The sequence below is a fragment of the Rhamphochromis sp. 'chilingali' genome (assembly GCF_963969265.1).
Source record: "Rhamphochromis sp. 'chilingali' genome assembly, chromosome: 17".
Classification (NCBI taxonomy): Eukaryota; Metazoa; Chordata; class Actinopteri; order Cichliformes; family Cichlidae; genus Rhamphochromis; species Rhamphochromis sp. 'chilingali'.
This window is the reverse complement of record NC_137944.1, coordinates 4259492-4272758: the sequence shown is the minus strand read 5'-3', so window position 1 is coordinate 4272758 and position 13267 is coordinate 4259492. Positions and strand designations below refer to the sequence as shown.

The 13267-nt window shown below is 43.4% G+C and overlaps 1 protein-coding gene and 1 long non-coding RNA gene across 2 annotated transcripts; one reads left to right on the top strand and one right to left on the bottom strand.

Annotated features, from left to right (window-relative positions):
* The first annotated feature begins 437 nt into the window (after nt 1–437).
* Nucleotides 438–1441, top strand: LOC308384770. Its single transcript, XR_013969395.1, has 2 exons — nt 438–845; nt 1286–1441. It is a non-coding gene; the product is annotated as an uncharacterized lncRNA (long non-coding RNA).
* A 5313-nt stretch (nt 1442–6754) lies between these two features.
* On the bottom strand, nt 6755–8198 carry LOC308385283 (uncharacterized protein; the record flags this gene model as incomplete). The annotated part of the gene is made up of 7 exons (XM_080864124.1): nt 7814–8198; nt 7658–7725; nt 7397–7579; nt 7217–7278; nt 7069–7116; nt 6953–6988; nt 6755–6874 (listed from the first exon to the last, which is right to left on the bottom strand). The coding sequence occupies exons 1-7, from the start codon at nt 7972–7974 to the stop codon at nt 6755–6757; spliced, it is 678 nt and encodes a 225-aa protein (XP_080720250.1). The 5' UTR covers nt 7975–8198.
* Between the last annotated feature and the right edge of the window lie 5069 nt (nt 8199–13267).

Sequence of the window (13267 nt, the reverse complement as noted above, 5' to 3'; positions counted from 1 at the left end):
TGTTGGTGGACACAGGAAGTTGCCTGTTGTCTTGAATATTTTAATTTTGTTTAAGTTGCTCACTCAAAAGAGTGACACAGGAAGTTGCCTGTTGTCTTAAATACTTCTCGTTAAGTGAGAAGTTGCTCGGAAAGAGTGACACAGGAAGTTGCCTGTTGTCTTAAATACTTCTCGTTAAGTGAGAAGTTGCTCAGAAAGAGTGACACAGGAAGTTGCCTGTTATCTTGAAACGTACGTTAAAAAGTGAGAAGTTGCTCACTCACAGAAAGCTAGTAAATAATTAAATTTAATTTTGTTAAAAAAAAAAAAAAAAAAAACGAAAGAAAACTGAAAACGGGTCTCACAGACCCGATTACCATACAAGGGTTAAAAGCAGTAAATTAAAAGCAGAAAGACACAGGAAGTTGCCTGTTGTTTTACGAGAAGTTGCTCGCTAAGTGAGAGTTGCTCACACAAACAAAAAATTGCTAGCAATAAATTTAAAGTAACCTCAGCTGTGCCGCAGCGAAAATACTAACATAAATCCTCCTAGCGTGTAAACCCCTCTGGAAATCACTGAACATGGGTCAGAATAATTCAAAGACCACAGACAGGTCCGATAAAAAATCAAAAGTACCTGTAAAACCAAAAAAAATTAAATTTAAAGTCTCAAACAACAGCTCAGTACGACTCCCATTTCCAGTTACGTGTAACCCACGTCCACGAATCGGCGAAGACGTCCATGATCACGTATCCAGAACATGCGGGAGTGCTTATGTGACTGACTTTGTTTACAACTTAAGAAGTTCAATGCATTCTAATTTATTTCCGGAGCCTTATCCCGAACGATTATCGCCAGAAAACAGGTCAGTAGAAATGTTGAATATCATTTGTGATAAGAAAAGTAGTCTGCTTAAAAAGTCCTGTAGAAAATATGATAGAATGCCGCGACGTGATGCATCAAATGTTACCGCTATGGACAAAAGGAGGGTAAATAATGACAAAGTCGCCGATTTCTTTAAGAATCTAAAGAAATTCCTGCTCACAATGTCCAGAGACAAAATTGACTTAAATGCAGTAACTATGTGTAAACAGAAGCCTGATGAATCTATCCTAGTATTCATAAAACTCTTTATGCACTGTTGGACAAGCTAGAGGTGCAAATTTAGCTCAGTTTTCCAGCAGCCGCAGACACCCAAAGCAAAAATGAATTTGTGTATTTAATTTAACACAAAGTGTGAAATGTTTGCTGACACTGATAACAGCTTATGTTTTCTCTGCCCTATGTACCGACATGATGGAGAAGGAACATCCTCTGTGTCAGCTGGACCCTCAGCAGAGAATGAACTCAACATCCTTTTTGTCCGGTACTCTATGTCACACACTGTGCCAAAAAAACGTGTACAGACGCCACTAACAGGTAATCCCATGACTGGGAGCCACACTTTTGTTTCTCTCACACTTTTCAACAACATGATAACTGCTCACACAAGTGAAGGTCAAACAGTGATTTTGTCACATAACTCAGACATAGGTTATGACATAACTACACCATGTCGTCACATAGATCTAACCTATCCTATCCACTGTACTATTTCTGCACTTACGTTGCCAGCTGAATACCAGAATATGACATTGTGGTCTAAAGGTGAGAATGATGTAGGATTTATTGACTGTATACCTTATCACGCACAGCTAAAAAAAAAAAACAATAAGCCAGTATATGTCAAGCAGTATCCCATTTCTGTCGAAAAAGCCTCAGCCCTAGATGTCATCATAGGAGATTTATTGACTACAGGAGTAATAAAGCCTACAGTATCTCCATATAATACTCCTGTCAATCCTGTGCCAAAGCCTAACAAACCTGGCGTATGGCGTTTCATACAAGACTTAAGGCAAATTAATGCAGTCAACATTCCTCTGCCACCTCTCGTTTCAGATGTTCACAGCATATTGACATGCATTGCATACACACTTTACCGTGGTGGATTTATGCTCCGCTCCTTTTTCTCAGTAAGACACACAGCCGTTATTTGCATTCACACATAGAAATAAGCAGTACACTTGGACTCGTTTGCCCCAAGGCATGATAGACAGCTCTGCTGCTTTCTCAATGGTGCTTCACTCCTCCAGGGCTGCACCCTGATCCACATGTGGATGACCTCCTCCTCTGTGCTCCGAGTGAAAAACTATGTCAAACTGCTACACACATGCTTCTCCAGCACCTCCAAAAGACTGGCCACAAAGCATCTGCAAAGAAAATGCAGTACTGTCAGACTTCTGTTCAATATTTGGGATTCACACTGTCTCACGGAAAACGTTCCATGACTGCAGACAGGGTCAAAGCTGTGACCTCTGTCCCTCGTCCCACTACACAGAAGGAAATGTTGTCCTTCCTGGGCATGGTGAACTATTGCAGACAGTGGATACCAGACTGTTCTTTTCATGACCACATTCTGCGTGACTGTTGTAAAAAAGACAAGCCTCCTCGAATACTGTGGTCCACAGAAATGACTGCCTCTTTCAATGCATTACAGGGAGTGCTGACCTCCGCCACTCAAAGGTGCTGCCTGAATTGTTCAGGAATGCCGGCCTGCCTGAGGGCAGTAGCAGCTTGCTCTATCATGATAAGGGACTGCGAGAAGCTCACACTATCACATGACACTATTCTACACACCAATCACCAGGTCACGACCATTGTAGCAAACATAACTAAACAACATATGCAAATCTCACTATAAAAGCGAGCAGCACACCTGATTCGCCAGCACATTTATTGATCCTATGCTGTGTTCTTCTGACCGACAGGATGGCTCAGACAGGCTTGACGATCATGACTGCATGACACGTATACAGGAATCCACAGCACCACGTCCAGATTTAGAGCAAACACCTATCCCAGACTCAGCCACGGTTTATGTGGACGGGTCCTGTTCAAGGCCGAGTGACAACTCATTTCTTTGTGGCTATTCAGTGGTAACAGTGCCTGACATCATACTAGAGGCTCACTCATTACCATTTCACTCAGCACAAAAAGCAGAGCTCATGGCTTTAATACGCGCCTGTGAGCTACATTTGGATAAGCATGTGACAATTTACGCAGACAGCCGCTATGCATTTGGCGTTGTGCATGACTTTGGCACATTGTGGAGACAGAGAGGATTTAGATCTGCTGATGGAAAATAAATTGCTAAATTCTGATTTTGTGCAAAGACTTTTTCAGGCTATACAGCTGCCATCGGCCGTTGCAGTTGTAAAAACGAAAGGACACAGTACAGCTGACACAGACGAAGCAACAGGTAATGCCTTAGCAGACGTGACAGCCAAGGCTGCAGCTGCATCACAGCTCCCACCTCCGCAGGAAGTATTATCTGTGCCCCTACAGCTGCCACTTGTTACACTCCCAGACTATTTAGACACAAATGTTGATTTAAAATTCATACAAGAGCAAGCCTCTGCATGTGATTACACCTATTGAGAGAATAATGACTGTACCTTAGATGACAGAGATGGCTTATACAAAATCTTAAGGGTTTGATTGCCCTCCCATATTCCCTGGTGCCAGTCCTTGCCCGACATTTTCACTGTGTGAGTTATGTCGGACAAGGAGGGGTAATAGGGGCAATAAAATTAAGATTTGTAATTGAGAAAACATCACATGCAGTAAAAAGCATATTAGCAACCTGTCTAACATGTGCGCGAACTAATGTAGGTAGCTCAAAAGCGAAACATCAGCATTTACCACAACCAGATTTTCCATTTCATACATTACAAATTGATTTCACACACATGCCAGCGCAAGGAAGCATCAAGTACTTACTGGTAATAGTGGATCAATTTAGTAAATGAGTAGAAGCTTATCCAACCTGAAAAGAAACTGCAGAAGTAGTCTGTCAAAAGTTGAGCAATGAAATAATACCCAGATTCGGAATACCTCACCAGATTAACAGTGATAGAGGATCTTCATTCACATTAGAAGTAATTCAAAAGTGTGCTAAAACTTTAATGACCTGGGTCAAATTACTTCCTCAAGTCCTGTGTGAGATTAGAATGACTCAATCTACAGTAACCAAATTATTTCCATTTGAAATAAGACTATTCCCAACACCATGGTCAGCTTCCAGAGGGGCACCGCTAGTAGAAGGTGATGTATATTGCATTGTCCACTGATGTTCACAACCTGGTAGAAAAACTGAATAATAACTATCAGAAAGTTTGTCTCTCTCAGCCTTTCCCCTCCACAGTTCCACCAGTGGAGACAAGGAGATGCATGTTGGAGAAGCCACTAAAACCAAGGACTCTCTGGGAGGCCGCGCGTGTTCCAGCCCCAGACTGTACTGGCAGTGACGAAGAACCAGCATCCTAACGGACGGACAACCTCAGTGGATTCATGCCAGCAGGGTTAAGACCAGCCCAATCGGACCATCTCAGGCGTCGGATCAAGCAGACGACATCTCCGGCGAGCCAGCGCCCGGAACTAGAGCAAATAAACACACACGGGTAGATGACATCTCAGGCGAGCCAGCGCCCGGATCCAAAAGTTACATACACACACGCAATCACTGATTAACACACAACGTCTGAAAGAACAACAACAAGGTACTCAAACATCCAGCAGGAACAGAAAGCCAAAAGTACCACATGATGTCTAACCTGATAAAGCCAGACTCATTCCATCCTGATAATGGAGAAAATGAAATGCCCATTGTCATCATACGACGCGTATTCAATGTCTCTCGAACCTGGGACCAGGCCAGGAGACGACTGAAGAACTGTCTTTCTTATATATTTAGGTTATTTATCATATCTATCGCATTAACCTTAGGATTTCTCTTTGCTATTTTGTATTGTAAACTGCAACCATGTTCACATTTTTGCAGGTCATATTTTGCTGACTATACCTCATGCTCTATTTTGCAAGACACCTACTTAATGCACTCCTCACGTTCCCTAAAATCAGTAAATAGCAACATAGACGCCACTAATAAACCATCTTATGCACTCTCTAGAACAGGAGCTAACGCCTGGTATGAAAATGCCAGAACAGCCGCTCGTGATTTAGGAAACAGTAACTGTTATGTCTGTTCAAAGGCTAATCCAGAACAGGTAATAGTAGGATACCCCATATCCGGTTTCCCCCTCACTGAGGGACTAGAGAAAATCGGCGGAGATAATGCTCTCTTTAAAGACACTTTACAGTTGACTCTGAGCCCTCTCGACTGCCTACTTAGACACACACACACACCAACTAACCCCGAGACTCCATTAGGCGAATTATTGAAGTTATCTAATGACACCGCAGGGACCTGCGCCCAAATGAAACGCCCTAAGAATAGGTTAAAGCCCTCACTGCCCTTAGGACAGATCCCTCTCCATTTTAATACTAGTATGATATGTCTGCGCAGACTAAAGTTAACTGGCCCAGACACACACATAGATTATACAAAGGATAACTACACATTCTTCTCTGACTCCCCAGGTGCACGCTGTAATGAGACATGGCTAGCTGTCTCTATGGCTGAAGTTTTATCATATCTGGAGGAACACACACACAGTTCAAGTTCGAGCAGAGAATCGATCATTGTTCCCCCAGACGGTGTATTAAATGACACTGACTGGGGGGAGTTAGTTAAATCACACATGGTCACGCGCCTGACCAGACCAATCCCACATGCTTATTGGTTGTGCAATAATACCCTTAGATTAGCTTTACCTGTTAATTGGACCGGTACCTGTGGTTTAGTAACCGTTGATGTATGCTGTACTTTCATTCCCAATAATACCGCTCCTAACGGTTCATTCACACAAGCTATGAATAAACTTGAAGCATTGCAGATAGAACTAATTGCCAATACAGGTCACGGTCAGTGGCTACATAAGTGGCTACAGGACACGTTTGGGAGATGGAAGGAACTAATTGTAGCCTTTGTAACCGTTGCAGCATGTTTTTGATGATTATTGTCTGTTGTGTGATACCATGTATACGCTCTCAGAATTTTTGATATTAAGCTTCCTCAAAGGACTAGTTACATTTATGATTTGTTTCACATTTATGATTTGTCTTTATATTATGTTATTACATTCTGTCTTTATACTATGTTATCATTTCATGATAAAAGGGGAGAACTGTTATGATATTTTGATACCACGGTTAGCATTTACAGAAGATTGTTTTATACAGGAAAAGAGTTACTCAATAAGGTCCATCTACTAGTTGTTTTTCTCTTTCTCTGTGACCCAAGAATTAATGTGTAAGACTCACAGGCTGGTACCCCAAGGTCGAAAACACCACAGAGATGAGACCACTTCCTTACTCCCATCCTCCCTTCTTTATCTCTTAGAAAAAGGCTCGTTAAAGGCCAGGTGGTTTGTTTCAGAATTCACTAATGAAAGAACTCTGTATTCTGTGTATTTTGCTGGGATGATCATAAATTGTAGCTGAACTGATAAACTACACACAGGATACTTCTTTGCTCACAAGGCAGGAAGATTTTTCCTTATTTGGTCTGTACCGGTTTGAATTGGGAAAGCTGACACACGAACCTTTTTTTCCTCTATATAAACTGCTGTGTATCAAATAAACCTTTGAGTCGATTGGGAAGGCAACCTAAAGCAGTCTCTGTTTTCTTGTTCTCCCAAGCTGCTCCCGAGCTCGTACTAACACGCTGAATGGCATACCTGAGTGTTACTTTAAATAATTAGGAATCTTAGAAGGAAAGGACAGAACTCTGCTTATCGCTCACGCCACGGAGGAAACCCGGGATGGCAATTTCCTTCATAGTTTATGCCTCATTAGGGCTTGTAGTTCGATCTCACCTAGGAGCTTTTGTTTCTTCAGCTCAGTATACTCCATTTTTTGCTGGAGACTTCTCTTGTAGAGCAGACGTATGTCACCCTGTGTCAATTGTGGTGACAACATTTAACGGGGAATACATGTCATATAGGCAGTATAATTGATCACAACACTGCCCACCTCTGCATCAGCAGGCCTCTCTGCCGGCCTCTTGGCCTGCAAATCATACTGCAGTCAGACACACATGGCAGTACACAAGTAGATGGTATTTCAGGCCAATTCATGCATGTACTCACAGGGTCTTCCGCCACACCACAGCCATCTGACAGGGTTGCGTCACTGTCCTGTGCAATGGTAACACAATGGTGTTACTAAGGGGTGTGGTACAGCCTATAGGTCTGTACAATTGGGTGGGGACAGATATATGTATATCTCCCAACTTACTGTGCATGTTCCAGTCACCCCTTCCATGGGAACAGGTAAAAGTGATGGTGTGTCATGTAACACTACACACAGAGAAAACCCACAGTGCCAATGAATGAATGTCACAGTTCGAATAGCATTTTCATTTAGGCAACAACCACATATTTGACATTGTGCACATGGAATCATGAGCCCATTCACCAGTTATGTAGGTGCTGCTGCTACTGCACCCCGGCTTCTGGTCTCCGGAAGAGCTGCCCCCAGGGATGCCCTCAACAATGGGTCTGGTGGCATTCAACCTTAGGGCCAGCTCCTCTGCTGGGGTGTGACGAGGGGGTGCAGGACCACCACCTGTCTTTTGTTGCTCTGCCCTTTTCTTGGTTGCTGTTATACACAAACACAGGGATTGTTTCAGGGGTGTCTTTTCAAGTGACTGACAGCAATATGAGTGTTGGATATTACCATTCTGTAGTATGTTCTTGTATTTCACTCTTACTTGTTCCCATGTTCTGGTGGGTCCGGTTGTGGCTCTAATGTGTAAGAGGATATCATGTGGTATGATTTGATATGATAAAATATGATATGGTATGGTGCCATGTAATATGTTGCATTACTTACGCGTTTAATTTGTCAGCAACTTTCTGCCAGCCCTCTCTCCTTGCTTTTGCAGCCTTCGCACTGTTACCTTGCGTTTTAATTTCACTCTGGTACTCCTGAAATCCCTCAATCAGGAGTTCTTGCTCCGCTGCGGTGAAGTACTGTGCGCGCTCCTTCGACATTTTCGCCGACCAATCAGAGGCTTGCCGATCACTGTTTCTGCTATCGATGCGTAGCCCCTTTTACGGCACCCAGTGATCGCGCATTACTTCATCCAGCTGTAGTAATCGTCAACAGCAGGTGTGTTCGGGGAACCGGATTAGCGAGCTCACGGTTAGCGCGATGATTTGATCTTGGATGTGTCATTTGATCTTGGATGTAGTAAGCGACGTACGAAGAACGGGCCCCTGGCGTTCAAAGCACTTCATCACTACTGAGGTGAGGGCTACAGGGCGATAGTTACACTGATAATATTTATTTATGGAAAAACAGTGGTAAAATATCACTGTTGCTTTCGTATAAATGACGCGGACATACCTGAGTGGCCGCGATCTAATCTTGTTTACATAAAGTAAGCCTGCTCCCGAGCAGGTTTACGCTTACGGATCTGTTGCTATGACAGCAAGTCCCGGATGAGCTTCGGAGAACCGAACGTTCCAAGATCACGCAAAATCGTCAACAATCACATCCAGCTAACTTACTTAGCGAGGTACGAAGAACGGACCCCTGGGCCCTATTTCAGGAAGCCGGTTTAGAAAACTCAGAGTGAAAAACGATACTCAGGGTATACTTACTCAGAGTTTGCACTAAACCGGCTTCCTGAAATAGGGCCCTGGTCAGAGACTTCATCATTTCTTCACTACCAGACACACTGGACCCACTACAGTTCGCTTACCGTCCAAATCGTTCCACAGACGATGCCATCTCTCATCTCCTCCACACATCACTCACTCACTTGGACACTAGAAGGGGGAATTATGTTAAAATGCTCTTCATAGACTACAGCTCTGCATTTAATACCATAATTCCCTCCACACTCACCACCAAGCTGGAGCATCTGGGACTCAGCTCATCTATGTGGCAGACCACAGGCAGTAAGGATGGGCGGACATGTCTCAGCCTCCACCACTCTCAGCACTGGAGCCCCCCAGGGGTGTGTCCTGAGCCCCCTGCTGTACTCTTTGTACACATATGACTGCGTGGCCACTACCAGCTCCACCACCATCATCAAGTTTGCTGACGACACCGTCGTGGTGGGCCTGATCTCTGATAACAACGAGACGGCCTACCTGAAGGAGATTAGGAATCTGGAGAACTGGTGCCAGAGGAACAACCTCCTTCTAAACGTCAGTAAGACAAAGGAGCTGATAGTGGACTTCAGCACTAAGCAGGAGAGGAACTACCAGACCCCCGTCATCAACGATTGCCCAGTGGAGAGAGTGGACAGCTTCAAATACCTCGGAGTTCACATCACGCAGGACCTGTCATGGTCCTGTCACATCAACACCGTGGTGAAAAAGGCCCGACAGCGTCTCTACCACCTCAGATGCTTGAGAGACTTCCAACTGCCCTCCAAGGTGCTCAGGAACTTTTACTCGTGCACCATAGAGAGCATCCTGGCGGGAAACATCTTAACCTGGTTCGGGAACAGCACCATGCAGGACAGACGAGCTCTACAGAGGGTTGTGCGGTCAGCTGAGCGCACCATCCGCTCCGAGCTCCCTGACCTGCACTCAATCTACAGCAGGCGGTGCTGGACCAAGGCCAGGAAGATCGTGAAGGACCTCAGCCATCCCAACAACAGACTGTTCTCTCTGTTGAGGTCAGGAAAGCGATTCCGCTCCCTGAAGACCAACACAGAGAGACTGAGGAGGAGCTTCTTCCCGCAGGCGCTACGGTCTCTCAATCACACCACCACACAGTACTGACCCACACATATGGTTCTTACACACACACTGGACTTTCTGGACTTTGTTTTCACTTCATCACTTAAATCACTTTAAGCATATTTGCACTGCACAAGACATAATGTGGATTGCACAACACTGGTCACTACCTTCTTCATTTCCGGTTAATACTTGTACAGCTGCTGTTATTGTGTATATATTTATTTATATTTCTTCATACATTCTTATATAGTTCTATATTGTGTATTTTGTTGTACAGTTATTTTATTTTCAACTTTAATTTATATATTTTATCTTATTCCTTCTTAGTTAAATTTACCCTTTTTAATTTTTCATATTTATTTCCTATCTTATTCATAGCCTTTCCTTTTTTGTTTTCTTTAGGTCACGAGCAGTTGTCCAAGCATTTCACTACATATCGTACTGTGTATGACTGTGTACGTGACAAATAAAATTTGAATTTGATTTGATTTGAATTTAACTAAAGTTAATGCAGCACTTGATCCTTTTATTGATTTCATACAGATACATACAGGTCATTTCCTAAAAAAAGGGAAATGTACTATTAACCATTCTATTTCATGTATTTGATTATTTCAGATGTAATTCATATTGTTACGCCCCTAGTCTAGGCGTGTAGAGACGCACATAAGGTTGGAGGAGAGAGAGACAAATCCCCGCCCTGGTTCCCAAGCCAGACATCCAAAACCAGTTGTGAGTAAATAAGGTGATTTTATTGAAGGTAATGAAGCATAGCTCCAGGGTGAACCCAGGCCAAAATAATAAACAAAACCAACTAAGTCCCACCAGAGAAAACTAACTAAACCCTAAGAAAGAAACAGAACAAACAAATGACAATACTAACCCTGCTCACTACTCTTCATTAGGGGAGGGACCTGTAAAGAGTCTTAAACACAGTATAGAGACACAGAACAAAACAGCCCACACAGTGTTCTTATGGCCACAGCCGTAACAATATTTTAGAGTAGTAATAGTAAATTACGTCGTGTAATCAAGATGAGAGACCACGGCTATAAAAGCGAAGGTGGATTTGGGAAGTCTGTCGCAGCCATGTCCTGTCCGTTTGTACGCGAGCAACCCATTGCGGAAGGTGCAAGATTGATAAGGAGAGTTTTCAGAATTCAGCGTATATTGCGGGATAGACAGGATCCTTTAGCTCAGCGCGACAGTGTGCTCATAGCATAGCTGGACTGGCCATCGGGCGTACTGGGCATTTGCCCGGTGGGCCGCTGGTGATTTTTTGTTTTTATGGGCTGATGGATTTTTTTTTTTTTTAGGAAGGGTATCTATAATGAAAGGTGTTGGATTGGCCAGTTGGTCATTATCGACTCTGGGCTGGACCAATTATAGCCGAGGAGGCCAGATGCACCCTCCCCCTTGTTTAGCAATCACGTGATTTTCACGCATTGCATGCCGGGAACCCGTGGCAAAACAATCCAAGTACCGCATCAAATGCAAGCATTTGCAGCAACGCAAAACATTCATTCTCTGGTTCCAATACCTTCTTGTTTTTTCTTTGCCGCACAAAAAAGGAATGTACAGCACAAAAAAGGAATGTACAAAACAAAAGAAGAACAATGCCGGTCTGTACAAAGACTGACTCGACGAAAAGACAAAGAAAAGATATGAGGAAAAAATCAAAGGAGTGAAAGGGTCAGACCCTTACGAGCACACAGAGGGAAAAAATACGTTGGCGTGCTGCCCACTTTCACCACGCTCAGATTTTTAATTACACGGTTCTTGGAGTGAGTGCATACACTCATGAAGTTTAGTAACTTCAGGTCACTGCAACAAGCCCAGGTACAGTTTACCGACGGATGGGTGCAGGACCTTGAAACGCACCGTGTAGAACGAAAGACCATCGTACGAACAAAGGTAAGTTTACCAGTCTCACAAATCGTCGTCATAAATACACATTCGTTAACCGTTTATTAATATAACCTTTGAGCTCAACGGTAATTAATTAGTAGTGGAAATAATTTCTGGTTCATCACAGAAATGTAGCAGTGACAATAATACTGTATGCTGTAATCGCACTGGACAATTAGTGATACAAAACAACTGTTTTATCCTGTGAATAAAAGTATATGTTTTTGTCAATGTACCATAATAACAGAAGCGAAACGCAATATTGTGTCAGGACAATTTACTATTTATGCACAATAAACAAAGGAGCATAGCACGACAATTTCTGTTCAGCGCCAGACTTGCTTGTAACCTATATCACCAATTAAGTTAAGAAAAATGACGTATTAACTACTACAAAACTCTGATCTTTGTGGGAATGCTTGGAGCAGACTAATATGTGAGCTGGAGAGTTCTGAGAAGTTATATTTGGTATATCCAGACCATCTGTCGGCTCTTACTTCGGAAACATGGCTTAAAAAAATTCTCTTCAACGACATAATCCGATTAAAAAAACGATCACTTTACCCGTCGGCTTCCCGTGGCTGTCATGCGACCGGCTATTGAAGTTAATAATACAACAGCTTCTTGCCATTTTTTAGGTTTCTTTTTATCGTTGTGTAACGGAGTTCAATTGAAAGCCTGCGTGCGCTAGTACCTCTTGCCATAAGTTCCCAGAATCCTTTGCGGTTTTACCCCTGAATGACGTCACATTTATCCTGGTGGGCCGGTCTCTAGTCAAAATGCCGGGGCCGATTTTTTGTCCCAGTCCAGCCTTGGCTCATAGAGAGATACCGATTTTCCCGTGAGGGTATTATCTACTTAACCAACTTGTTGGATCCCTATGTTAAGAGTTCCACTCACCGTAGTCGGGCATTAACAACTGCACAAACTGTGTGCATTGCCTTGCGTTTCTTTGCAAGTGGCACGTTTCTGGCAAAAGTGCGGTCTGCCGTTCCATTCGCAAAGTATACCTGGCACTCAAGCATTTCCTGGGTGTGTTTGTGGTTTTTCCAAGCCACTTAAGACCACAGGTTGTCAAACAGGGCTTTTTTGCCATTGCAGGTACATTACATTCGATAATGAATGTGATGCAATCATGACCTATGTCTGTAACTATAGCTCGATTGTCCGCAGGCTTCCCTAATGTGATTGGTACCATAGACTGCACACACATTGCGATCAAGGCCCCCCCAGGCCCCAATGAAGGGGACTTTGTCAATCGAAAGGGGGTTCACAGTATAAATATGCAGGTGAGTAATACTAATATTTCAGATGGTAATATATAATGGAAGGAGTGTGTTCACATATAATGAAATCTCTTAGATGGTGTGTGACTCTATGTGCCATATCACAAATGTGGAAGCTAAATGGCCTGGATCAGTGCATGACTCGAGGATTTTCAGAGAGTCAGGGTTGTGCACATTATTTGAGCGTGGTAAGAAAAACAGACTTATTTTGATATTTCATACTTCTTTTGGGCCTAACATAACAGCATTCCTCCATTACACAGGGGCCTACGATGGGATTCTCCTTGGAGACAGGGGTTATGCATGCAGGCAGTACTTCATGACACCGTTCCCTGACCCCAACCCTGGGCCACAAACCCGCTACAATGCAGCTCTAGCCAGGACAAGGGCAC